General features: G+C 60.0%; 2 protein-coding genes across 2 annotated transcripts in view; both read right to left on the bottom strand.

The window, feature by feature from the left end:
* LOC126037140 (electroneutral sodium bicarbonate exchanger 1-like) overlaps window positions 1-26,265 on the bottom strand; it is a 176,055-nt gene that overhangs the window by 137,935 nt on the left and 11,855 nt on the right. The window lies entirely within an intron of this gene.
* On the bottom strand, window positions 18,991-24,604 carry LOC126037143 (electroneutral sodium bicarbonate exchanger 1-like). The gene is made up of 8 exons (XM_049797416.1): window positions 24,375-24,604; window positions 23,486-23,554; window positions 22,769-22,942; window positions 22,532-22,669; window positions 21,953-22,053; window positions 21,327-21,431; window positions 20,884-21,056; window positions 18,991-19,979 (listed from the first exon to the last, which is right to left on the bottom strand). The coding sequence occupies exons 1-6, from the start codon at window positions 24,582-24,584 to the stop codon at window positions 21,344-21,346; spliced, it is 780 nt and encodes a 259-aa protein (XP_049653373.1). The 5' UTR covers window positions 24,585-24,604; the 3' UTR covers window positions 18,991-19,979; window positions 20,884-21,056; window positions 21,327-21,343.

The raw sequence follows: 26,265 nt of genomic DNA, 5'->3' as shown, positions 1-26,265 counted from the left end.
AGCAAGCCCCGGTGAGCATCCTTGCCCTCGCCCGGGCGGCGCGTGCCCAGTAAAGCCCATCTGCAGAGAATTCCCCAAATATTTGGGGCCACCTCTCCCCTTTCACCTCCTAGATGCCAGTCTCCTCCCCGATTTGCAACCCTGTCCCACCGGCACAGCGGCTCACCCCGTGGGGATCACCCCGGCCACAAGCTCCCCACGCCCCTGGCCCAGAGCTGGGGGATGTCGGCCATCGGGGCTGGCTCAGCGGGTGCTCCTGGACAGCCACCCCGGCCCAGCACGGTTCCCCCCTCACCCACACAGGTCTGCAGAGGGCTCCATGTGGCTGCCTCTTCGACCCCCGGGTCTTCTGCATCCAGTGGACAACCGCCGACCTGCCTCCACCGGCCACCGCCACGCTCGGCCAAGGCGCCGCTTCTCTGCCGGGTGCTGCCCTGTGGGGTCCCGCGGGCTGCGGGGCCCCCCAGGGCCAACCATGATACCTCACACCCTACAAAAATCAGAGGAGTGGGGTGACCCCAGACCCTCTGGAGCCGCCAGTGTCCATCCCTGGCTACCAGCACAGCGAGGGGCAGCTGGCACAGATCAACATCCCCAGCACGGCCACCCCTGTGGGGGCACCCCCGGGCGGCGATGTCCACACCAGCCCCTGCGCTGCCACCAACAACGAAGCCCTTGGGGACACTGCAGGCGACCTTGCAGTGTCCGAGGAGATGGTCCTGGAAGAGGCCCTAAGGCTCTTCGGTTGCTCCCTGGATGGAGTGGGGGTCAGCCAGGATGCTCCCAGCAGGAGCTCCGTGCCCGAGGACGCTGGTGACACCAGCACAGACACCCCAGACCGCGACTTCAGCTCGCTCTCGCTGCCTGAGGAGATGCTCACCCCCGACTACTGCATCCCCGAGCTCAGCGACGCCATGCCGAGCCTCAAAATAGTCAACGGCGGCGGGATGGAGCCCCAGGAGCCGTGGCAGGATGCGGGGATGGACCTGCCACCGTCCCCACCTGCCACGGCCGGCAAGCGGAGGAAGAGGCAGGCGCAGAGCTCCTTGCCAATGGCACCCAGCAAGCGCAGGGCTCTGGCAGCCAACGTGAGGGTGTGTGTGGGGGTGGGGATTAGACAGGGGTGAGAGGGATGGAGATGGGGGCAGTGGGGGGGGGTGGGAGAGGAGGGGTGGGGTATATGGCAGGGGGGGTGGGCGGGGGTGGCTAGGGAGGGGTTAGACCAGCTTGGATGGGACCTTTTCTCTTGTCTTTTCAATTAAAAGCTGTTTCTCTAGAACCGCTCGGTGCCTATGTGGGAGGGGGAGGGAGCACAGGGGGCATCAAGAAACAGCCCCCAAGAGGTGCAAAAGCCCCACTGAGCCCCAAATCCGAGCCAGCAAGCCACGAGGGGAACCCAGCCACCCCCAGGGCCCAGTCACCACCAGCGGGGCAGGCGATGGTGGGGGGGGGACGGGAACGGGAACAACTCCCCTCTCCCCTTCCCCAGGGGAAGCAGCCCTTTGGTGGGGAAGCCAGGACAGACAGGTCCCTGCAGGACTCACGGACACGGCCCCATGCAGAAAGCAGCACAGAGCCCCTGCGACAACGACAGACCTTGGGGGCCGGGGGGGACACGGGCACACACGACAACAAGGGCTGCAAGGCCTTCGTCTTGAACACCACCAGCGTCCCCTCCAGCGGGGACAGGGCTCGGTGCACAGCCCTTCAAAGCCTCAAGACCATCACGGCCTTCCTCGGGTCCCACTGACCTCAGCCCCCAAGAGCCCAGCTTTGCCTCACTAACACAGCAAAATAACCCCAAATCACCCTAAGAATGGCGAGGGAGGAAGCTGCAGGCCAGGCAGGGACCCTCCTCCACTTCTCTGGCTGCACCTTGGGCAGCTGTAAGACCAGCAAGGAGGGAGAAAAAATCAGAAGGAAAAAAAAAAAAAAATCACTGCACCGGCCAGAAAGTGCCTGAAAACTTCATCCCTCTTCATTGCCCATTTCCCATGCGAGCTCCACAACCTGGGAGCAACGCAGCCAATAGAACCTTCGAGAAGCAGACTCACAGCCTGCTGCAGCTGGCCCTGCTCGAGCAGCCGAGGTGGGCTGGATGATCTCTAGAGGTCTCTTTCAGCATCCATTCTGTGCTGCTGTGACTCTGTCTCTATCATGGTTTAAGCTATAAAAATGAGAGCTATAAAAATGGAACGCTGTGTTAAGAGCACAAGGCTCTGCTAGCAACGACCTTGCTGTGGCTCCTTGATGTGCTGAGCCCAACCGCGTTTTTAAGAGTAGATTCTTAGTGTGAGCAAAAGTGTGATTATTTTGTTTTGTAATTTATGTAAATAAAGTGGGTTTGGTTTGTGTTTTTTTTTTAAATAAGACTCTTCCAGAGCTCAGGTCAGGCTGAACCTGAGGGAAAGGGGCAGACCCTCGCAGAGGGCAGAGCCACATCATGATAGGGGGGCCAGCAGGATCAGGGGGCCATGCGACACCCCCTGCTCACGTCCTGCCGGCTCCAGGAAGATGGTTGCACAAAGGACTCGGGGCGCAGCTCCAGGGACAGGGGTTTGGTGACCTGGCTCCAGCGCCTCTGGGGCCAGGGGCTAGGAGCTGTCGGGGGCTTCAGGGCTGTCAGGGGCTTCGGGACTGGGGGCTGCAGCCCTCCGCTTCAGAGGGACGATGCAGATGCTGTTCTTGGCCTCTTTGACTCTCCACCACGAGCCAAGCCTGCAGATGAGAGAGATGGGGGCTACCCTCCGCCAAGCCCTTGGAGGAGCAGGGGGGGGCTGTGCCCCTGGGCAGCACCAGGGAGGGGGGACAGTACCGGTGCTGCTGTCCAAGGCCAGCCACCAGGAAGTCACCGGCTGCAGAGAACTTGAGGCTGTTAACAAAACCCACCTGGAGGGGACAGGGCAGGGTGAGGGGCTCTGGCAGCCTCCTCCTGCCGCCCAGGGAGGGGAGCCCCCGCCCAGAGATGCCCCAAGCCCAGCTCCAATCCCCCACCTCCCCATCCATACCAACGGGATGTCCCAGAGGGGCTCCAGCTTCCGAAATCCCTCACCGCACTTCCAGAGCTTCACGCTGGCGCTGTGGGAGCCTGGGGCAGAGAGAGAAGACTGCCGTGCACTCCCACCCAGGTAAGGGAGCAGGACGCCCCCCTCTCCACACCCCCACTCCAAAGCAGCTGCCACACACCTGTAGCCAGGAGGTCCCTGTTGCGCAGGGCGGCCACTGCTGAGATCCAGTATGGCTGCTGCAGGCCCTGGGCATCCTGCATGCCATGTGCCTGCCGGGCCAGTGCCAGCGGCTTCTTTTTCGTTAGCCCCCACAGGGCTAGGGACCTGCCAGGGAGGGAAGGGGCGAGGGGGCCGAGGGGGGCACCGCCTGCGCACCCCAGGCACCACCCCGGCCCTGTGCTCACCTGTCATCGGCGCCTGACACCATGTGCTCCTCACTGATGAGCTGGATACAATCGATGGAGCCCCTGTGAAGAGAAGGGGCAACTGCCATCAGTTATGAGCATGCTTTGGGATCCTATTTAGGAGACAAGGGCTCACCAGGGCATCAGCATCCCCACAGTGCCGGCAGGCTCCTAGTGATGCTTGGCACCTGCACACCGCTGCCCCAGCCTGACCCCCCTGCCTGCAGCCCCCTCTCCCGCCCCAGACCTACTGGTGCCCGTAAAACACAAGCTGCGACTCCTCCGGGATCTTCCAGAGCCACACGGTACCGTCCCGGCCCCCTGCCATCACACAGCACTCCCGGCTCAGGCTGTCCAGCCCCGTGATGACATCCTGGTGCCCGAACCTGGAGAAGGAGATGGCAAAGTGCTGTGGCAAGCAGGGCCCTCTGCTACCACAACTCCCCCGGGCCTGCTGGCTCTTGTGACTTCTGACATCCCCAGGCAGGAGTGGCTGCGCAGCTTGCGGTGCGGGCAGGAGGCAGAGCTGCCCTTCCTGCTGGGGACGTGGAGGGGAGGATGCTGCTGGAGTCAGAGCATTGGTGGCTTTGTAGCTCCCGAGCTCGGCCACGTCAGCCCAAAGCAGCACAGGATCCTTGGACGGTGGGAGGCAGAAAAAGGGATTCGCCCCGGCGTGGCCCCGCAGAGGGGAGGGAAGGCTTCAGTTTCAACTTTGGCTTCAGCTTTGGCGTGGCCTTCTCCTTCCCTCTGTTTCAACAGCCCAGCAGAGCAGCTGGTGCTTTGTGGCAAAGATGAAGCGCGTGGACAGGCGTTGTCCTAGACCACTGGAAAGAGTGGCTGTCCTGCCACTCTCCGGAGGCTGCCAGGTCCTCCTCCAGCTGAGGTGTCTCCTTTCCTGTTAGACCTCAGGAAGAGGAGATACCCCAGCCTGCAGAGCATCCTAGGGCTGGGGCTCCAGCGTTGTCTCTGCCTGAGCAGAGTCCTCGCTGGGGACTGAGTGTGACCTCATCCGTGCCCTCGTCATCTGTAAACTCAGCCGTGGTAGGTTAAACCTCGACTTCAGCCTTCCTCGTCCCAGGATGAGGAGTGTCTGAGTTGCCAGGGAGGAGACCAAGGGGCTGGTGTCTTTGCTTGGGCCTTGAAGGACTGTGGGGACAAAGCAGCAGAGGTGAGGTGACAGCCCCATATCCCTTCCAGGCAGGGCACATTGCACCTCACGATTCCCAGGGCCAGGAGGGAACCAGGGGGCAGATGGCTCAGCTGGAAGCTGCTGGTTAGGAATACGCCCCTCCCGAAACACCCCTCTTCCCACAGATGTGCTGGGAGCAGAGCCCCCCTTGCCCAGGCTGGGGGGGGAGCTCCATGCCAAGGTCCTTCCTCCTCCCCGCTGCCCTCACTCACTCTCTCTGATGTACTTGTGCTCGTTCTTGTGCTCATCCACATCCCGTCCAAGGAGTCCTGGGGGGACACAGCATGTCAGGGACCCACTGGCCATCAGGGACCCACCAGCCAGCCTGTCTGGCCACACAGCTCCCTGGGGAGGGCTGACCCCAGGGTGCAGCATCGGGGAGGGGATGGATGAGCCTCCTGCCAGCCCTACCTGTGCAGGCAGGAGTGGGAGAGAGTGAAGGGGTGCCCCACAGGTCCTGCACTGGGACACAGGGACCCTGGGAGAGAAAGGGACCCTGGGGCTAGGGGCTCACCGATGAACCTGACAGCCTCCAGCCGCAGGGACTCCTGCGGGCTCCGCAGGTAGGTCTGCCTCTTCCACAGGTAGTACGTGGCCCTGCTCCTCTCCCTGGCCAGCTGGAGAGAAGGGTGCAGAGTTGGCACAGAGATGGCCCCCCCGTTGGGCCATCCCTCCACCAAGGACCACCCTTCTTCTCCCCAGCAGGACATTCCCAGCTCTCCGCTCTCCGCATTGGGGTTCGGAGTGAGCAGAGGGCTCCCAGGCAATGCTAGGGTGCCATCCTGGTGGCGGGGTCCCCTTTGGGACCCCGGAGGTGAGGACAGCCTGGAGCAGAGCCTGTTCCAGGAGGGTGCATGCAGCTGTGGGGACACTGCCCTTGGTCCCCTCTGCTGGGCACGGGCAGGGCTTACCCAGGGCAGATCCCAGGGGTGTTCGGGCTATGCTTACCAAGCACTCGCAGATCCTCCATGCCTGCGCCGTCTCGGCCAGTCGCACCAGCTGCCTCCACTTCAGGAACTGGCCAGCGCTGCGGAGGGCTTCCTGGGAGGCCTGGTGAGCAGCACAGATGCTACCACCACCATGGGGGGCACAGGACCCTGTGTCCTCCCTCCTGGTGGGGCTCAGAGCCTGTCCTGGACCATGCAGGGAAGACGCACCAGCTGGGGACTGATGCTGCCAGCAGGTTCAGCACCCCAGGGGAAGAGGAGGGCAGCCACCCTCTCTGGCTGGAAGCCTGTCGGGGCTTCAGCGTTTCAGCTTTGGTGGCCCCAGGCTGCTGCGGAGCCGTAGTCCAGTCTCTGGGGCTGCAGGGACCCATGCCAGGGGCTGTGTGGAGGGAGCTGGGTGGGAAAGGGACCCACCTGCCCATCCACCAGGCAGCAGGAGGAAAAAGGCAGCAGTGGGCAGGGAGGGGGGCTCTGCCTGTTCCTAGGGACTCAACAAGCTAGACCTCACAGTGCAGTGTCAGCATTGCCCTCCCCAAAGGACCAGTCAGGTTGGGAATCCCACCTTGGCCACACTCTCGTCCTGGTCATGCAGGTGAAAGAGCAGCGGCAGCAGGCTGTCCCACACCACCTTCTTCATCTTCTTCTTTTCAGCACCCACCACGAGCCCCATTGCAATTTGGAAGAGATGGATGGAGAGCTCCCGCACTGTGTCCAGCTCCTGGGGGAAGAGGGGAGGAGGACCTCAGCCACAAGCCCATGGCAAGCAAGGGGCTGACATGGAGACAGACATCCCCAAAATGGCTGCAGGCAGCCCTGCTGCAAAAGGCAGCGAGCTGCGGCATGCAGATGGTCTGCCCAGGGAGACTGGGGTCTCCGGGGCTGAGGGCCAGAGAGGGAGGCCCTGCAGAAGGCTGGAGGATGCTGCCAGAGCAGGGTGTGCATTGGTGGGGCTCAGCACGCCTGCTGCCATCCTGCCACCACTGTCCCCCGCTGCGGCAGGGAGGCCGAGCCGGAGTGAGTCCTTGGTGGGGGGTTTGTGACACAGCACGGAGCCACCAAGGGCAGCAATGGGGTCTGGGGACTGCAGGGCAAAGCATCCCCCTGCAGAGCACAGGGGCTGCAGTGGGAGGCGTGAATGGAGGTGCCCAGGAAGGGGGACATGGGGCTCTCCCCCAGCCTTACATTGTTGAAAAGCAGCAGGAGCTTTCCAGCCAGTGCCAGGGCAGTGAGGCTGAGTCTCTTCCCCTCCAGCAGCCAGAGCATGTTGCCAAGCACGGGCAGGGCCGCGGCACTGGCATCACTGTCATCGTCCAGCAGCTGGTCCATAACGTACGGCAGCAGGATAAGGGCTTTCCTTTCCTGTGTGAGACATGCCACCTCCTTTTTGTAAAGGAGCCACCGATCACAGGGGTGAAAACCCTCTCCACGAACACCGGCCTCCCCACTGGGTTCTCTGCAGGCAGTGCAGGTTACGAGGGCAAGGTCCCGGCAGACAGGGCTCACCAGCATGCCCATGGGAAGAGCAGGGCACAGAGGGGGAGGACAGACAGCACTGGCTCCTTGCCAGCCCTTCGGCTGCCCCCTTCTCCACCAGACCCCCCTGGATAGGCTGGTGGGTGACTGGCGCTGCCTGGAAAGCTGCCCAAGCTGCCAGCAGCCCCTGCCATGGCTGCTGTGTTTCACCCTGGGGCTCAACACCTCACGGCCAGGCCCTGCAGACCCCACGCTCAGGCCGGTTGCTCTGCTGCCAGCATCCCTGCTGGGACGTGCTGGCAGTGGGAGCCCGTTCCCGTCAGCACTGCTGCTTCTCTCCTTGGCATGGCACAGCCATGGGGCAGAGGGCCGGGGAGGCAGGAGAGCTGGCAGCAGCCAGCACAGCCCACAATGCCCAGGAAAGCCTGAGCTGCCACGTTACCCACTGTTCCACCCTGGGCTGCTGTCCCGGCTGCCCCCTACTCACTGTGTCAGGCCTCTCGGTGAGCCTGAGGATGGCCCTGAGCACCAGGCTGGGCATCCCCAGGCACTGGCTCTGCAGATAAATGGGGAAGATTTCCAGGGCACGGACCAGCTCTTCACTGATGTTGGTAAAGTCCAGCATCTGAAACACAGGCAGTGGGAGCTGGTGAGGTGTGGTGCTGGCTCCAACCATCAGCTCAGGACAAGGACGCAGGGCAAGACCAAGCCCAGACGGAGAGAGGCAGCAGGGATTGCAGAGAGTCCCCGTGCCCCACACCACAGCACATTGCTTGCTCATCTGCTCCTCCATGGTACCAACCAGAGCCCACCCACTGCCCCAGCTTTCCCCACAGTGGTGGGCATGGGAGAACCGAGCATCGGGGGGAGCTTGGAGTGGTGCCATCAGGCTCACCTCAATGAAGAAGACCATAGCGACCATCTGCCAGGTGGGGTCCTCTGTCCGGAGGAGCTCTACCAGATGGCAGAAGATGGCGGAGCGCAGGCGCCTTGGCATCTTCATCATCTCCCTGACGGGGAAGGAGGCACTGTCAGGCCTGAGCCAGGCAGGCACAGCTTTTGGGGGTTTGCACCAGCCTGGACATCGCCAGTCTGTACCACTTTCTCCAAGTAATGGGGACCCCACTGCCATCAGCCCCAAGGGAGGGGGTGGCATGGGGTACCCTGTCCCCAAGGAGCAGGGAGAAGGGGCTCTCACCTGGCGATAATGCGCACTCCCATGAGGTGGGTCTGGGAGCTGAGCAGGGTGTCCCAGCCACCCTGCGCCTCGATGGCCAGTACCTGGCTCTCAAAGCCCATGCTGCAGAGCAGCACTTTCAGGGACTGCACCGCAGACCTGCACAAGGAGAAATGCTTAGCTCCCACCCTGGCTTGGCTCCGGGTGGTTGGCAGGGATGAGAGGAAAGGGATGGAGCACCTGATGGGAGTGAGCTGATCCTGTCGGTGCTCCGTCCAGAAGATGTGCACTTCCTGCAGCGTCAGCTCCGTGGTGAATGACGCTTGGAAAAGCAGCGCCAGGAAAAGCTGGGGGAAAATTGCCTCCACCTGCCACAGGCAGACAGGCTGCAGGAGGATCTCGCTTATCGCCCTGGTTGCCTGCAGAAGACACCCGGACGCTGAGATGTCCCCTCATCCCTGGGGAGGTAAAGCCTTGGGGCGGGCAGGGAAGGGGAGCAGGGGCCCCGGACAGCTGAGATCAGCCCCGGAGGTCAGCAAGGCTTCGTCCAGCAACTCACAGCCAGGGAGAGGATGCGCGGGTTGTCCTTGGTGGAGGTGGAGGTCTTGCGCAGTGACTGGTTCACCAGCAAGCTGAGCAGCTCCCTCAGCACCTTGTCCGCAGCCCGGAGGTCAGACATCATCGCCCTCCACATGGCCCTGGCGACACTGCAGGGACACGGGGCTCTGTCAGCAGGGACACCCCAGAGGATGGCCGGGCTGAAATCCCTCGGGAGGGTCTTGGGGCCCCTCTCCTAGTGTGAGAGGAGCCCCCAAAGGCTGGTGGTCCCCTTACCGGGTGCACGTCGGGGAGCACTGCAGCAGGCTGGCCACCAACTCCCTGGGGTGTTTGCGCACAAGCACCACCAGGGCCCTGTCCAGGCTTTTGCGGGCTACCACCGCCCTGACGGAGGGCCGGCTTCTGTAGATGGCCCACACAACGTTCAGCACCTGGAGGGGAGACACGGGCGGGAGTGGGGATGTCAGCATGGTGAGCGCGGCCATTTCCCCAGCTCCTACTGGGAGCTGCTTCCGTTCCTAGTGCGGTATGCCAGCTCGAGACGGCGTCAGTGCTAGCCAGGCACAGAGCCAGGGGAGGAACAGTCCCCCAGTGGGCTGGAGCATCAGCTGTGCCACCCATGGGCTATTCACCTGCCCCGGCTGGAAGGCACGGTCCGCCACAAGGACATCCACCATGTGGGCAGCCAGCCTGATGCTGTAGGCGCTTGGGTGTCTCAAGCTCTTGATAGCCATGAGGATGATGTCTGCCTGGTCGGAGGACTGGAGGTATTTTGTGAACATCTGCAGGATGAAGGAGAGGAGGGGAGATTTGTTGCTTCACCCAGAGCATCACCCAGAGCATCTTGACTGTGCAGTGAGAGCGGGGCACGGAGCCAGGCTGCGCTGGGGAGGAGACTGATGGTGGGCATCAGGGTCCCGCAGGGGACTGAAGCTCCCTGAGGGCCTTTGCCTAGGGAACAGCGTGAGCCCCTGTCATCCCCACGCATCGGGTGTCCCTTCACTCACACTGAGCCAAAGGCACTTCTTACCAAGAAGATTTTGCGGGTGTGGCCGATTTTCAAAAGCTGCCAGGGCTTCATTGCTTGCCAGTCCTCCTGGAGCTGCAGCTGCTCTGTGCCATGCAGCCAGGGCCACCTGCCTGGGGGGGAGCAAAAACGGGGTGCTTAGAGAGAGGGTGCAGAAGTGGAAGTGCAGTCTGAGAGCATTGGGCAGAAAAGTTGCTGGCAAAGAAAAAGGGCACCAGACAGGTCCAGGGAGCAGATACCCAGGGAGGGTCCAGGGCTATTGTGAGCGGGGGCAAGGCAAAATGACTTTTCAGACTGCAGGCAGGCAGGCAGGTTGGATAAGGCTTTCTCTCGTCAAGGAGAGTGGCCCCTGACTGCCCATGCCTGGGGGATCCAGCCCGACACAGCTTGTCTTACTTCTCTGCTGCAGGACAAACGTGTGCAGGTGATAGAGAGCTTCTGCAGCCTCAGGACGCATCCCCTTGTCCTTGCAGGTGCAACAGAGGGTGAGGTGCCCCACCAGCTTCCCCAGCATTACAAACTGATGTGTCTTGGAGCACTGATGCCTGCGGACTGTGGCTTGGGCAAAGCAGGGGCAGACCTGGGGGAAGAGAGGCAGTGTGAGCACAACGGGAGCCCCAGCTGCTCCCAGAGCAGCTAGGCAGCAGCCAAGAGCAGGGCAGGGCTGCCGGACCCAGGTTCCTGCCTGTGCCCGGGGCAGCCCTGCCCTGCCCTGCCCTGCCCTGGGAGAGAGCATCGACAGGACAGGGGCAGGGCAAAGACCCCTGCTCCCGACCTGCTGGCTGGGTGCCCAGCTTCCCTGGGAGGTGCCGGGGCTCAGGGGCACAGGGACAGGGCACTGGGGCTGCCCAGACCAGGAGCTCGGTACCTGCGGCAGGGAGTAGGTGGTGATGAAGTTCACCAGCCTGGCGATCCGTGCCATGGCCCTCTCCTGCACCTCTGCCAGCTGGGAATCGGTGAAGGGCAGCAGCAGCTGGGAGGAGAAAAGCTGCTGGTGTGCCAGGGAGGTGGCATGGCACAGCATGGCACAGCCAGGCTTGCTCTGGGGCAGTGCCTGGGATGGGGCATGTGTCCTTCTTGACCCTCACAGCAACCTGCTGCGGGCAGGCAGGTCACTGCATCCCGCTTCTGCTGCTGCCTCTGCTGCCTTCCATTCACTCCCCACCAAAAAACATCCCTCTGCCTCCCACCCAAGGACTCCAAGGCTTTGGGGTGACCACCTCACTGGGGACCTGTGGTGGGGGCTCTGGGATATGGCCCATGGTGAAGCTGGAGGGGGAAAGCCCCAGGGCTGGGCTCCCCTTGCCAGACAGGCAGGTCCATCTGGGAGGCAGTGTTGGGGAGGACGGGCAGCGGGCAAGGCTGCAGAGGTGGCGTGGGCTGGGGCAGGAGAAGGGGCTCTGGCGGGAGCCAGGAGGCAGGGGGGTGGGGGGGGGGCATGGCTGGTAAGGAGAGACATTCCCTGCCCCCCTCCTTGCACCAGGTGCTGGGGGTGGGCACCGCTCAAGCCAGGGGTCACTGCCCATGGGGACCCTGTGCCAAGGTCAGACCTCCAAGATGTTCTGCAGCTCCACGATGCCAAGGGTGCCGGCACTGCGTACCAGCACCTGCAGCATGCTGTCCATCGTGGCCACGGTCTGTGAGGGGGACAGAGTCTTGGGGGCAGCCCTGGAAGCCTGGCAGGGGACGGCCATGGCCCTGCGGTGCCCAGGAAGGGGCCTCGCAGCCAGGGAACTCCCCATGGTTCACCCCCTGGCACACCTTGGAGTAGAGTGAAGCATCAGGGCCCTGAGTGTCCTCCTGAGGAGGCAGGTGGAAGATGTTGCAGAAGCAGGCATACAGGAGGCTGTTCTTCTTCTCCTGCAGAAGCAGCCCCGCTCTGCTGTGGGGACAGAGGAGGAGGCAGACCCTGGGCTTAGAGACCTGAGCTGAGCCCCATGCCATGGGGGACCCCTCAACCCTCCATCACACTGGCACTTGCCTTTGCAGGAAAAACCCTGTGGCACCCCCTGCCCTGTTCTCTGCCTCCCTCTCAGACCCAGGACTGGGGATGCCCCCCACCTGGGACCGGTGCCATCGGGGCCACCAAGCTGGGGGCTGGGGCAGGTACCTCATGGAGATGATGGCCAGCATGGCTTGCTGCTGCACCATAATGCCCCGGGGGCCAGCAGGCTCCTCTTGCAGCAGCACCTGGGGAGCACAGCAGCGTGGGACAGCTCAGGATGGGGCAGTTTCCTTCACCCAGCAAGAGCCTGTGGGGCTGGCAGAGCCCAGGTGCCCCCATCCTGGCACCCCCTCCCCACCCAGCACCCAGTGGTCCCAAGCCCCATGGCTGGAAGGGCTGTGCCCGTCACAGAGCCACAGGCTGGCCAAGGGACCTGCAAACATCCAGCCAGGCCGCCCAGGTGGCTTTGGAGCATCTCCAAGGATGGAGACCTGGAGCAGTGCTCATCCGCAACCCCCCTGCCTGGCCAAGCTCTCATCTGCCCCCGGGGCTGTGTCGCTGCCTGCTGCCCCTGCCCCTGCCCCTGCCTCAGCCTGACTGGCCGTCCCCTCACCTCGATGGTCTCCACCACCTCCGGCTGGCAGAAGTAAAGCATGTCCCACGCAGCGGAGTCCACGCTGGTGGTGCTGCAGACGGTGCAGATGGAGGCCAGAAACCTCAGCTTCTGGGCCTCTTGCTGCCAGCCAGGGAGGAGACAGACAGACAGTGTCAGGGGGGAGAGACAGCCAGGTGGGGGGCCCAGCACAGCCCCCAGCACCTTCTGAGCACGGGACAGGGGCCGAAAGACAGGCTGGGAGACACGGGCACAGCCTCATAGAAGTGGCCACGGATACCTTTGGTCTGCTCCTGAGGAAGGCTCGAATGATGTCCAGGGTATTGTCTTCCTCCCTGGGCAAAGCCAAGGCAGAGCAGCACAGATCTGGCCAAGAGAGAGCAGGAAGGGCTGGGGGGCAAGCAGCAGGGAAAACCCGAGCCCTCTGCCCAGCTCCCAGGGATGCCACAAGCCCTTGCTCAAGGCTGGGACACCGGTGTCCCCTGTGTGCCCCAGGAGAAAGGGTGTGATGCTGGAGGGCAGCACAGGGAGGGGGCCCTGCTGTGGTCTGGTAAGGGATGCGCTGGCACCAGGGCACAGGGAGAGTCCCTGTCCCAGAACGCCAGAACAGAGCTCCCTTCCCGGCCACTGCGCTGTGGGAGCTCTGATGCCAGCCTGGCTGGGGGATGTGAGCCTGGCCCAGGACAAGGCAGGGCAGGCTGGGGAGCCCCCTGCTCCACAGCACCCGCACACTCACCTGCCCGCAGCAGCTGGACCTCGGACATCTCATGGGGCTTTGGCCTGGATCTGGGAGCCGGGGCAGCTCCAGCCTTCTCCACCCAGGCCTGCCTAACGTGGCCAGGGGGTCTCTCCGCCATCCTGCAGGAGGGAGGGAGGAAAGGGGTGAGGAGGACCCCCTGCCACCCCAGGGGTGGTGGGGGCAGAGGTGGCTGTGCTCAGGGGCTCCTCGCTCCCATCCTGTCCCAACACTGTCCTCCCAGACACTGCGGGAGCAGGGCTGGCTGCCACAGGGTGTCGCAAAGTACCCCAATGTCACTCCCCTAAGCCCCCTGATCCCCCCTCCCCAGAAGCCCTCTGGCTGCCCCGGAGCACATGGACCCCTCCTCGCCCTGGGGGGACGGGACTGGCTCCCTCTTCCTCCTCCTCCCGCTATGGGGCTGGGGTTTGTCTGTATGGGGGCATCCCCCTTGTCGCAGACACCCCTCTGTCCTCTGTCCCTTCCCTCCCAGGGCCTGGTGCCACCCCCACCTATGGCCAGGCCGAGCCGGGGAGCAGCCCCCAGCCCCTCAGGCACGCCGAGGCTCTTCCCTCGTCCTCAGGAGGCGCAGGACAAGGCCCGCCGGGCTCCCCTCGCTCGAAGGCAGGTGGGCACACCGGGACACCAGAGGCCTTCCTGTGCGCTCAGCCACAGCGATCTGCGACCGTTGGGGTCTGCTGGCTTGCCCTGGTTACGGCTGCCGCGGCAGGCGGCAGGGTTCCATCGGCCGTTCGCTGGCACGAGGGAGGGGGGGAGTCCCCCCTCCCCCCCTCCCCGGGGCCTACGCCCCCGCTGGGCTCAGCCCGGGCCTGCTGGGTCGTCTGAGCGGGCGCGGGGGCCCGGGCCGGGGTGCTGGGGGACGCGCTACGCCCGGGGTGGTGGGGCCGGGAGCGAGGTGGCGTGGGCACAGAGGGGTCGGTGCGTGGGGACGGGCGGGAGGTGAGGCGAGAGGCCGGTGGGCAGCGGGAGGCTGCGGGTCGGGCCGTTGCGGCGAGCTCGGCCCAGCAGCGGGGAGCAAGGCGGACGGCAGCGGCGGCGGGGCCGGCAGGTGGGTACGGGCGGGAAGGGGACGGGAACGGGGGAGCGGGGGAAGAAGGAAGGAAGGGGGAAAGGGGAGGGGGAGAGGGGTCTGGTGATGGGTCAGGGATGGGGTCGATGAGGGGGTCAGGGATGGGGTCAGGGATGGGTCAGGGATGGTCAGTGAGGGGCTGGGGGCCACTTGTCTGGGAGGTCCAGCCGTGGGGTGGGCGCAGTGATCAGCTGGGTGGTGCCGTTCAGGTTTGTGCAGCCTGTGCGGGTGTAGCGTGGTTTGGAGCGATGGGGGGGTGCAGGCAGGGTGGGCTGCGCTGTGCAGGGGTGCAGTCTGTTTTGGGTGCTGGGGGAGGTGCCCTGGACAGACGTGTCATTCATGCTGGGGAAGCAGAACCAGGCGCTGGTGAGCCGGTGCAGCGGTTCCTCCTGCGCAACATTCTTAGGAAAACTCTCCTTTTTCTTTCCTTTTCCTTGCTCCTTCGCTTCCAGATCTCCGTGGTCGCAGTTTGTGCTGCCTCACCTCCAGCACAGCGTGCAGAATGAAACGACGGTCACAGAATTCGTCCTCCTGGGGTTCTGCAGCACCCCAGCCCTGCAGCGCTGCCTCTTTGGCCTTTTCTCTGCCCTCTGCTCTGCCACTCTGATGGGAAACGCACTTGTCTTTCTGCTTATCTGCCTGGACTACTGCCTCCCCATGTACTTCTTCCTCTGCCACCTCTCCATCGCGGACATCTGCTACGCCTCCAGCAATGTCCCCCGTATGCTAAGGAGCCTCCTTGGACAAGGCAGAACCCCCTCCTTTGCTGGGTGTGGGGCACAGAGCCATCTTTATTTAATCTTTGCACTTACGGCGTGCGTGCTGCTGGCCATCATGTCTCACGTTCGCTATGTGGCAATCTGCCGTCCCCTGTGCTATGCCCTCATCGTGATCTGGAGGCTGCGCCTCACCCTTGCCACGGTTTTGTGGGCTTTGGTGTTTGTATTTGGTACACTGCAAGCCTCTCTGGCTTTACACCTGCCTTTCTGTGGCCCCTGCGAGGTTGTCCACTTCTCCTGTGAAATTCTTGCTGTCTCAAAGCTGGCCTGCCCTGCCGCTCCTGCCAATAAAGTCCTGATCTTTGCTGTTTGTGTGTGCTTCTTCCTCTTCCCTTTAGCCCTAATCCCGATTTGCTCCCTGGACAGCCTGGCCACCGATCTGCGCATCCGCTCTGTGCCAGGATGGCACGAAACCACCTCCACCTGTGGCTCCCACCCGACCGTGGTGGGTGTCTTTTATGGAAACGCCATCTTCGTGTACGCGGGGCCCGGGAGCGGTAACTCCTCTGGGAGGGAGAAAGTTCTTTCCCTTTTCTGCAGTCTCATCAGCCCCAGTTTGAACCCCGTCATTGACAGTCGGAGGAACAAGCAGGTGAAGGAAGCCTTGCTGAAGCTTCAGAGAAGGAAGAGGGTCTTTCATTCCGTCTAGCTGGCGCTCTAGGCTTTCACCTGTCTCCTGTCTTTCTGCTCTTTCTTCTTGAGCTCTTGCAGTATTTCTCACGGAATGTTAAGTGGTTAAAAGTGTCCTCGTTTCAGCTTGGATAGAGTTAACTGTCTTCCTAGTAGCTGGTACAGTGCTATGTTTTGAGTTCAGTATGCAAAGAACCTTGATAACACTGATGTTTGCAGTTGTTGCCGAGGAGTGTTTAGACTAAAGTCAAGGATTTTTCAGCTTCTCATGCCCAGCCAGCGAGAAAGCTGGAGTTGGCACAGAACACAGCCAGGGCACCTGACCCAAACTGGCCAACAGGGTATTCCATACCATGCGACATCCCATCTAGTATAGGAACTGGGGAGTGGGGGGGGAATCGCTGCTCGGGGACTAGCTGGGTGTCGATTGGTGGGTGGTGAGCGATTGCACTGCGCATCATTTGTACATTCCGATCCTTTTATTATTGCTGTTGTCATTTTATTAGTATTATCATTATTAGTTTCTTCCTTTCTGTTCTATTAAACCGTGCTTATCTCAACCCACGAGTTTTACTTCTTTTTCCGGATTTTCTCCCCCATCCCACTGGGTGGGGGGGGAGTGAGTGAGCGGCTGGGTGGTGCTTAGTTGCTGGCTGGGGTTAAACCACGACAGAGACAGAGTCACAGCAGCACAGAATGGATGCTGAAAGAGACCTCTAGAGATCATCCAGCCCACCTCGGCTGCTCGAGCAGGGCCAGCTGCAGCAGGCTGTGAGTCTGCTTCTCGAAGGTTCTATTGGCTGCGTTGCTCCCAGGTTGTGGAGCTCGCATGGGAAATGGGCAATGAAGAGGGATGAAGTTTTCAGGCACTTTCTGGCCGGTGCAGTGATTTTTTTTTTTTTTTTCCCTTCTGATTTTTTCTCCCCACTTCCTCGTCTTGCGGCTGCCCAAGGCGCAGCCAGACAAGCGGAGGAGGGTCCGTGCCTGGCCTGCAGCTCCCTCCCTCGCCATTCTTGGGGTGATTTGGGGTTATGTTGCTGTGTCAGTGAGGCAAAGCTGGGCTCTTGGGGGCTGAGGTCAGTGGGACCCGAGGAAGGCCGTGATGGTCTTGAGGCTTTGAAGGGCTGTGCACCGAGCCCTGTCCCCGCTGGAGGGGATGCTGGTGGTGTTCAAGACGAAGGCCTTGCAGCCCTTGTTGTCGTGTGTGCCCGTGTCCCCCCCGGCCCCCAAGGTCTGTTGTGGTCGCAGGGGCTCTGTGCTGCTTTCTGCGTGGGGCCGTGTCCGTGAGTCCTGCAGGGACCTGTCTGTCCTGGCTTCCCCACCAAAGGGCTGCTTCCCGTGGGGAAGGGGAGAGGGGAGTTGTTCCGGTTCCCACCCCCCCACCATCGCCTGCCCCGCTGGTGGTGACTGGGCCCTGGGGGTGGCTGGGTTCCCCTCGTGGCTTGCTGGCTCAGATTTGGGGCTCAGTGGGGCTTTTGCACCTCTTGGGGGCTGTTTCTTGGTGCCCCCTGTGCTCCCTCCCCGTCCCACACAGGCACCGAGCAGTTCTGGAGAAGGAGCTTTTAATTGAAAAGACAAGAGAAAAGGTCCCATCCAAGCTGGTCTAACCCCTCCCTAGCCACCCCCGCCCACCCCCCCTGCCATATACCCCACCCCTCCTCTCCCACCCCCCCCACTCCCCCCATCTCCATCCCTCTCACCCCTGTCTAATCCCCCCCACACACACACACCCTCACGTTGGCTGCCAGAGCCCTGCGCTTGCTGGGTGCCATTGGCAAGGAGCTCTGCGCCTGCCTCTTCCTCCGCTTGCCGGCCGTGGCAGGTGGGGACGGTGGCAGGTCCATCCCCGCACCCTGCCACGGCTCCTGGGGCTCCATCCCGCCGCCGTTGACTATTTTGAGGCTCAGCATGGCGTCGCTGAGCTCGGGGATGCAGTAGTCGGGGGTGAGCATCTCCTCAGGCAGCGAGAGCGAGCTGAAGTCGTGGTCGGGGGTGTCTGTGCTGGTGCCAGCAGCATCCTCAGGCACGGAACCTCTGCTGGGAGCATCCTGGCTGACCCCCACTCTATCCAGGGCGCAACCGAAGAGCCTTAGGGCCTCTTCCAGGACCATCTCCTCGGACACTGCAAGGTCACCAGCAGTGTCCCCAAGGGCTTCGTTGTTGGCGGCAGCGCAGGGGCTGGTGTGGACATCGCTGCCCGGGGGTGCCCCCACAGGGGTGGCCGTGCTGGCGATGTTGATCTGTGCCAGCTGCCCCTTGATGTGCTGGTAGCCAGGGATGGACAATGGCAGCTCCAGAGGGTCTGGGGCCACCCCACTCCTCTGGTTTTTGTAGGGTGTGAGGTATCGTGGTTGGCCCTGGGGGGCCCCGCAGCCCGCGGGACCCCACAGGGCAGCACCCGGCAGAGAAGCGGCGCCTTGGCCAAGCGTGGCGGTGGCCGGTGGAGGCAGGTCGGTGGTTGTCCACTGGATGCGGAAGACCCGGGGGTCGAAGAGGCAGCCACATGGAGCCCTCTGCAGACCTGTGTGGGTGAGGGGGAGCCGTGCTGGGCCGGGGGGACTCTCTGGGGGCACCCACCGAGCCGGCCCCGATGGCCGACATCCCCCAGCTCTGGGCCAGGGGCGTGGGGAGCTTGTGGCCGGGGTGATCCCCACGGGGTGAGCCACTGTGCCGGTGGGACAGGGTTGCAAATCGGGGAGGAGACTGGCATCTAGGAGGTGAAAGGGGAGAGGTGGCCCCAAATATTTGGGGAATTCTCTGCAGATGGGCTTTACTGGGCACGCGCCGCCCGGGCGAGGGCAAGGATGCTCACTGGGGCTTGCTGAACCCCCATGCGAAAAGTGCCGGGGGAACGGGTGTGATGGGGATGGCGAAGGGGCCAGAGCAGACTGGGGTGCCATACCTGCTGGTGGTGCCTGGGGGGCCTGGGCTGCAGGGAAGGGCTGCTCCCGTGCGGGCAGGCGGCACGGGTTGGCTGAGCCTGAGAGAATGAGACAGGAGCGATGGCCGGCGGTCACCTCTGCTCTTGTCCTCCAAGAGCATCCCTGGGCTGCAGGGGTTGGGGTCAGTCCCTACCTCAAGGGTAGAAGGTTTTGGGGAGCACGAATGGCTGGAAAAGCTGGGGCGCTGGGGGGCCCCAGGGCCCAGGCAGTGGGAGCTGCGTTGGTGGCCGTGCCATGGTCCCTTCTGGCTGTTAGCTGCCAAGGACTCTTTGGCGTCTCCCCGGAAGGAATGCGGGGGCTCCCTGTGTTCCGCCCCACCCCCAAGAGCCTCCCCAGCTCCTCCTGGGGAGGGAAAGAGTTAAGGGAGGCTGGGGTGGCCCCGGGGCCTACAGGCGGCTCTCGGGGTCTGCGGGTGCAAATGCTCTTGGCTTTCAACAGTATTTTTCCGGTGGGGGAAGAACAACAAGTTGATTCAGCCGAGCCGAGTGGGCACCAAGCTGCAGCCACAGCCTCCTTGCGCCAGATGGCAAATGCGTTTGTGACCGTTGCCCGCGCTTCTGTTCACTGCGTTGACCGGAGCGAGGCAGAAATAGGAAAAAGGACGTCGAGGGCATGAAGGAAGGTCATGCAGTGTTGCTCGGTGGCACGCTTTCCCCCAGCCCTCGCTCCAGTAGTGCTGTCAGGTCTTTCAGTCTCCTGCTGGGAAAAGCAGCAGCTCTGGATCCCCCTGGGAGGGGGTGGCCCTTTCCCTGGGTGCGTGACACCCCGGAGGAGACAGTACCCGCTGCCGCGTGCTCCCAGAAAAGGACTGGATTCTGCCCAACGTCCGGTGTCAGGGCGCTGGGGCTGTTTGCGCTCTACGGGATGCCAGGGATGGGGTTAGTACATCCCCTCCTCGTGCTTGGAGGATTCGGCGCTAGCAAGGACACCCCAAGGGTACCAAGGACACAGGCCTCTCGCTCCCGCTGTGTGAACAGTGTGTGGCCTGGGGGAGTCGGGACAACTGCCGTGAACCGGAGGCCAAAGATCTCTCCTGGCCTGTATCCTGGTAATCAAAGAGATTGCGCTCTGTTCGTGAGGCACCTCTGGCTGCAAGATTGTGCAAGGCCATGTGCTGCGTGACTTGTGGCAGGGACCGATGCTGGGGGCATGAAGGCAAGCGCGCTTCTAAAAGCATAAAACTCCATTTCATTTCAGAGCGCAGCTGAGCCACCCCGCTCCTCAAGACTCTGCCATCTGCACCGCTGTGGCTGGGACCGGGCAGTGCTGCACATCCCAAAGGCCACCAAGTCACACCCGTGTCCCTGCTTTTCCGGGAGCTTCTGCGATGCGAGCGATGTTCTGGGGGCTGATCTCTTGGACTACAGCTACCCCGTCCCTGACCGGCAGCTGGCCAGGAGGGTTGTGTCCAGGGTGGAATTCCACCTCTCTGACAAGAACCTGGCCAAGGATGCTTTCCTCCTGAAACATGTCCAGAAGAACAAGATGGGCTTCGTCAGCATCAAACTGCTGACGTCCTTGAAGAAGGTAGGCAGCGCGTTGCGTTGGCCAGCCGAGGTGGGAAGTGGCCTCCATGTGGAAGACGCCTGGATGTCTGGGTGTCTGGGTGTGCTCTGGCTGTCTGCCATGGCCAAAACACTGCTGTGTTATCAACAGCTTTCTAGCTACCAGTACAGAGCACAGCACTACGAGGGCTGCTGTCAGGTAAAGGAACTCCAACTCATCCAGATCCAATACAGAAGGAAAGTGGAGAAACAACAGAGGGAGCAGCCCAGGGACACAGAGCCCCAGGTCTCATCTGGCCGCTCCTGTGACCATACGGTGTATGCAAAATCAAATACCTGAAGTGCTCCCTTAGATGCAGTTTACAGCCAGGGGACAAGAAGGTGGCAGTTCTGCATTTTGCAGCTCCCAGGCTGGTGGCAGAGCCAAAGCAAAAAAAACAAACCCCAAACCAAACCAACCAAGAGAGGTAAAACTGGAGCGCAGGGAGCAAATGCTTTTCTTTCACCTTAGGCCAACTGCTTGGACGCTCTCTATGCTGCCCTGCCACAGAGGGCATCCCTCTCGTACCAGTAAGAGACATAAGAGTGAATTAAAGCCAGGACCCCAAACCACACCAAAAACCTGGTCGTGATGAAGAAGAAAGTGGAGAATGCATCAAATATAACAGAAAATTATTTTGGACATTCCCAGTTTACATTTGAAAAAAAGAGAAAAAAAAAGAGGAGGAATTAGGTATTAAAAGAAGAGCACTGAATGATAAAGCCATAGCAGTCCCTCTACCACTACAAACCCACACCCCCACACACACGTACGCACACAGACTTAACACCACCAAACTCCCCTTGACTGTGATGTTCACCTCAGCTTGCTGGTCTAGAGATACTGAATGCCTGAAGCACACCAAGGATAACTGAAAACATCTGCATGGCTTTAATGGGAATCCTCCAACTGAAACAAAGCACTTTCTCCCTCTGTCTGCGTTGGCACATCCCCGAGTCACGCTCTCACTCCTCTCCTTCAAAGTCAAGATTGCTAAACGGGAAAAGCGGGAGTGGGGAAAGGCGAAGGGAAGAGAAAAAGAGGGAAAGCATCATCAGTGGAAGACCTGCCAGCTGCTGCTGATGTTGCCCTGTTCGGGGGACCACCCCAGCAGAGAGGAGTTGGTTTGCATGCCACGGTCCTCACTGCCTGTTCCCAGGGACAGGCCGTTTGCTCAGCCTTGCCGGCCAAAGCGTGGGAAAAGCGTAGGTGTGCGCCGTCGCTTGCTGAGGAGCATGGTCACGATCACATGCAATCCTTTACCTTTTTCCTCCCTGGATTCAAAGGGTTTCTGTCTTCAAAGTGAGAGCCTTCCATACGGTCATTTGTGACATTTCATCCAGGATAACAATCTCAGAAGGATCAGTCCTGCAATAAATATTTTACATAGCAATCCGTGATTATGGGAACTGATGCCACCAAGGGCATTAGCATCAGCAAGAGGAACAGCGGAGCCCCGAGAATCAAAGCTCCGCATAAGTGTGGGAGGTTTTGCTGGATGAGGAGTTTTGGGAGGCAAGCCAGGGAGCTGCAGAGCAACAGCTCTGTGCAAAGGCTCTTGCTGGGGCTTAGCCCCGGTCCGGGTTCCTAAGCCACTGCTGGTACAGATCACGCCTGCAACTCCTCATGTGTTAAGTATGAGGATCTCCAGCTACCGTAAAAGCACTGATGAGGCAAGGTTTGGGGGTCAAACGCGAGTGCTGCAGCCACTCTGCTTGCGGTCAGAGCCTTGCAATCACTTCCTGCAGCCCTGCCCCCGAATTCGATTTTCCCACCAAGCTGCCTGCTGGTTTCTGTGGGATGCCCCACAAAGAGGCAAGTGGAGAAAACTCTGCCAAACACCATCAAGCAAATCTTGCCAGGGGTCCTGGCGCTTGGTGGGGCTTTACCCGTCACTGCTTTGCTTTGGGGTATTCACGTCACTGGTCTTCCCCACGTTCAGCTGAACTGAACTTGCAGCAGCAGCAGCTTCCATGGCCCTCCTGGACTCCTGATGTAAAAAAGGGACAAATCACGTTCTCTGTCTTTGATCAAAGTGGAGATAAGCTGAATGCCCAGCACAAACTTAGCAGTCTGCCCTCCGCTTCTGCCCCTTGGCAGCTATAGGTATTAGTGCAGCAGGGGAGAAACCGTTCACTCCAAAGATTTCGGGGCAGGGGGACTGTGTGTTCAAAACATGATTATGAGCAAGTCTTGCCAGCAGCAGCAGCCGCAGCAGCATCTAATAATAATCATCATAATGATAATGACCTTTGTGAAAAATGACTCGTTTTAAAAATTACACCTGTATTCAAGCGTTCAGCTCACTGCTACTTGAGGAAACAAAGGTTACAAAAGTTACAGGCTATTGGGATCTATTTCGATTGAGTGCTGATCTTCCCCCAACATTTCCAGACAAGCTGTAAGAGAAACAGGCAATCTCACAGACACACGGAGATGTCCAGCCCCGAGGACACAGCAAGCCTTACCTCGTCTTCTTCTCCAGCTTCATTTCTGGCATCGTCCAACTTCTTCTTCCTTTCTGGCATAAGGTCATCCAGAAAGCTGAGCTCTCGCTTTGAGAAGCAGAAATCCATCGCTTTCCGGACAAATACGAGAGCCAAAACCTTCATGAATAAGAGGGAAGATGCGGTGAGCTCAGAGACGATGCCACCTCTCACTCCAACGCTGCAAACACCCCGCTGCCGAGCGGTGGCAGCTCTTACCATCATGGGAAAGATGATGGCGGCACGGGACACCTTGATGGTCCAGAGCAGGACGAGGCAGGTCAGCTGGATCGCCGTGAAGAAATGCACCTTTCGCAAGGGCACGTGCCGCAGGTAGATGAAATCCGGCTGGTGTTTCGCTGGCATCCAAAACAGCTTCAAGCGATCAAAGAACTGCGAAATAAAAGGGAAAGGTTGCCACCTTGGGACTGCGGCAAGTTTCTGGCCCTCTCGAGACGTGGAGGCACTTTGCAGCATCTCGCTTGCCGTCAGAAATACTGGATCCCACCGCATTCCTCCTGGGAGCAGCACCCATTTTCCCTTCGCTCCATCTAGCAACCGGCTTGCCCCTGAGAGCTGCCCACCAAACGGCAACTATTCCATGCCATTCCATTATTAGCATTTCTCGGCCCACTGAATCCCCCCGCGAGGATTTCCACCAGTGGTAGAAACTGCCTTCCCTTTGCACCAAATTCCCCCGCTTTTCACGTAACCAAACACTGACCTGCCCTAAACCCTGCAACAGAGAGCGCTGAACTTGCCTGGTCCTCCCAGCCCTCTATACCTCCTGTGCCTCCACCAATCTCTTTCTTACACAAAAGAGTTTCATTGCTTGCTCTGCGAGAAGTTTTTCCCATGCCACTGCTTTTTTCCCTGCTGCTACAGAGACAAAATACCAGGGAGCCGACATGCTGCATGCTGTAAAAGAGTCCGTACCTGAATTCTTCTGAGCGACGACACACCCATGTAGAGAAAGACGCCATAAAGCACAGGCATTGGTATAAACTGGGGGGGGGGGGGGGGGGAAGAAAAAAAAAAGAAAGAATGCAATCGTTTCTTTTTCTGTATTGCATTTTCAGTATTACCACCCTCTTCCACAGGCACTGCCTAAAATTGCTTGAAGCTTTCCAGCTTCCATTCAGGCTTAGAGATGGGTCAGATATTAACCATTGTTTTGCCATTTTGTGCGCACGAGTGAGCTAAGGCTCTGCTTTAGGCTGAACTTGGGAGTTATCTCTCCTCAGAATAATCCTATTTTCCAGAAAGGTTGGAGGAAAATAGGCAATTTCACCCGTGCTACCCTATGCCGCATTCTCTGGCGGTAGAAGAAACACTTCTGCCTATTCTTGGGGCAACAGGCAAAGGCCACAGGCCTCCTTTTAGCCTAGAGACGAGATTACTTTGTGGGAGGAACGTGCAAGGAAGCCCACAGGGATGACCTCAGTGTGTTTAGCTCCTGGGAACGGCTGCTCCGCGGCATTTGGGGAGCAAATTGCAGCCACTAAAGGGCTGCCTGTTTGAAACAGAGCAGATGTGCTTGTCTGAATATGCTCAACTGTAACCCATAAACATGGGTGGGCCTGAAAGACACCCAAAAATTCAAGCAGTTGCGTTGCTTGCTCGCCTCGAGCACACCAAACGGGGGCCTGAAGGGCTGCAAAACCTAACCGAGGCTGGTTCCCACCGTTGGTCAAGCCCCAAGGGTTGGGACCACCTCCTCCTCCTCCGCTCCACAACTAACTACTCAGGCCTGCAGAGAGGGGAGTGTTTTTCTGTAACCTCCAACAAGCTCACGGTTGTTGGGTGGTTTGCATTTTCCTCTTACCTTTAACACGGAAGTGAAGAAGACAGAGCAGCCCATGAGCACAAAGATCAGCAAGCCAGTGACTCTCTGCTCTCGTATCCCCAGCAACTTGGGTTGTTCTCCTGGAGCTGAGCAGTCAGACTCTACTTTGAGGCTATTCACGTGGGTGATGGACAGGACGGTCGCAGCCACAAACCAGGGCAGCCCCATCACAGAGCACACCCCGAGCATCACGGCCACCACAAAAAGGTCCAGGTGGTACCCGCATCCTTTCTGCAGGCAGGAAAACGAGAAACAGAGCATCCCATAGCACAAGAGCAAGGATAACGTCGCAAGTCAGACTCAAACCCTGCTCGAGCACAAGTCAACTTCTTCAGAATTCAAAACAAGAAATGGAAACAAGCAAGGGTGTATGCAGGCTTTGCACAAGCACCTGGCATGAAAATCTGGCAGGAGTTCAGACACAATGGATATGCAGAGCTTGTGCATTAAATACTTCTCCAAAAAACAACAAGCCACAACCCAAAAGCACCAAACCATTTTTTCCACTCACAAAGAAAACTGCACCACTTGCAAGGAAGGTGTGACTCTGAGTTATCCCTGGCAGCGCATCAAAACAATTCATTCCCCACACCTGCTGCTGCTGCCATTTTAAAACAAAAACGCAGTTCTCTATTGCTCCAAGATTAATTTGCTCCTCCAAAAGGTTGCTCATCTGAACTGCCCTGTCACTTGCTCCCTGCATCATCGTTAATCCAGGAGAGCATCCTGCCACGCAGCCTGACCTTGTCCCAAACCAATGCCTTCAGAAAGCATCGGGAATAAGAGCTTCCCCCCAGACCTGCAGCCCAGAAGGGGCTGGAGTCATCTCTCGCAGGCCCTTACCTTCAGCTTGTGCTCCTTCCTGTTCACAATAACGGCACTGATCTGCTGGTCCATGAATATCAAGATGGTGCAGAGCAGAGCTGGGACGAGCGCAGCCAACACCGTCCACCAAGGGTTGGGTCCTATGGGGTTGATGAACCACCCGCGGTCGTCTCTGGTAGGCTGCAACAAAGCCCATACATCAGCATCGTCTCCCAGCCCAGGCACTCCACTGGCTTTCATTTTCCCCTCCCTCCTTGCGTCAGAGCACCTCCCAGCCCTGGCTTCATGTCCCCCTCTCCCGGGGGCTTCAGCAGTGCCAGTCTCCTCCTTGCAAGCAGCTCTAGATACTTCCCCTGTAGGTATCTAGTTTTGGGGCCATCTTCTCATTTCTAGGAGGAAGCAAGGCACTTGGAGGTGGAAGAGGAGATGGTCACACCACCAGCATCTCCTCCAGACTCAGCCCTGCCCTGCCCCGGCATCACCTTGTGGCACCCCCACGTGCCAAAACACCCCGTACCTTGAACGCATGGGGGACCTGGAGCTTCGGCAATGGGATCCCAACCACAAAGTCAAGGAGCACCATGATGACGATGGTGAGGAAAACAGCAAAGTTGCTCACTGTGGACCGTACCTGGGGCGAGAAACCAGAGGTGAGAGGGGCATGGCAAACAGGGCCGTAAGGTGAGATGCAAGAGTTGCAGACATCCACAACATTAAGGCTGCTTAACCAAATCCCACCACCCCTCTGAGCACATGCAGCCTGATCCCTTGCTTAGATACTGCTGCTGTGTTTGTCCCTGTGAGATCTGGGGTCAGACAATAAAAAAAAGCTTAACTAGGCCAACAAGGGTTGGTTTAAGTCAAAATCTAAAAATAATAATAATAATATTAAAAATAAGAAAACACATGTCTGCCACTACAGCTACACTCACAGCTACAATGGCAACAAGGCACTGAGGCATCCTTTAGTCCTCAAAAGGAAGCTCCTCATTCGAATCTACTTTCCACTCGAGCACATAATGCGCAGAAGGTAGGGGAAAAAAAC

Source organism: Accipiter gentilis, unplaced genomic scaffold, assembly GCF_929443795.1.
Source record: "Accipiter gentilis unplaced genomic scaffold, bAccGen1.1, whole genome shotgun sequence".
In the NCBI taxonomy this organism is placed as follows: domain Eukaryota; kingdom Metazoa; phylum Chordata; class Aves; order Accipitriformes; family Accipitridae; genus Astur; species Astur gentilis.
Note: the sequence above shows the minus strand (reverse complement) of the source record. Positions and strands in the feature narration are given on the sequence as shown.

Coding starts and splice junctions, on each gene's coding strand:
- LOC126037143 (XM_049797416.1), bottom strand. CDS start 24,584: ATGCTCGGGGTGTGCTCTGTGATGGGGCTGCCCTGGTTTGTGGCTGCG. Junction 22,670..22,768: donor CCATCATCTTTCCCATGATG/GTAAGAGCTGCC, acceptor TTATTCATGAAG/GTTTTGGCTCTCGTATTTGT. Junction 21,432..21,952: donor CCAAAGCAAAGCAGTGACGG/GTAAAGCCCCAC, acceptor TATTTATTGCAG/GACTGATCCTTCTGAGATTG.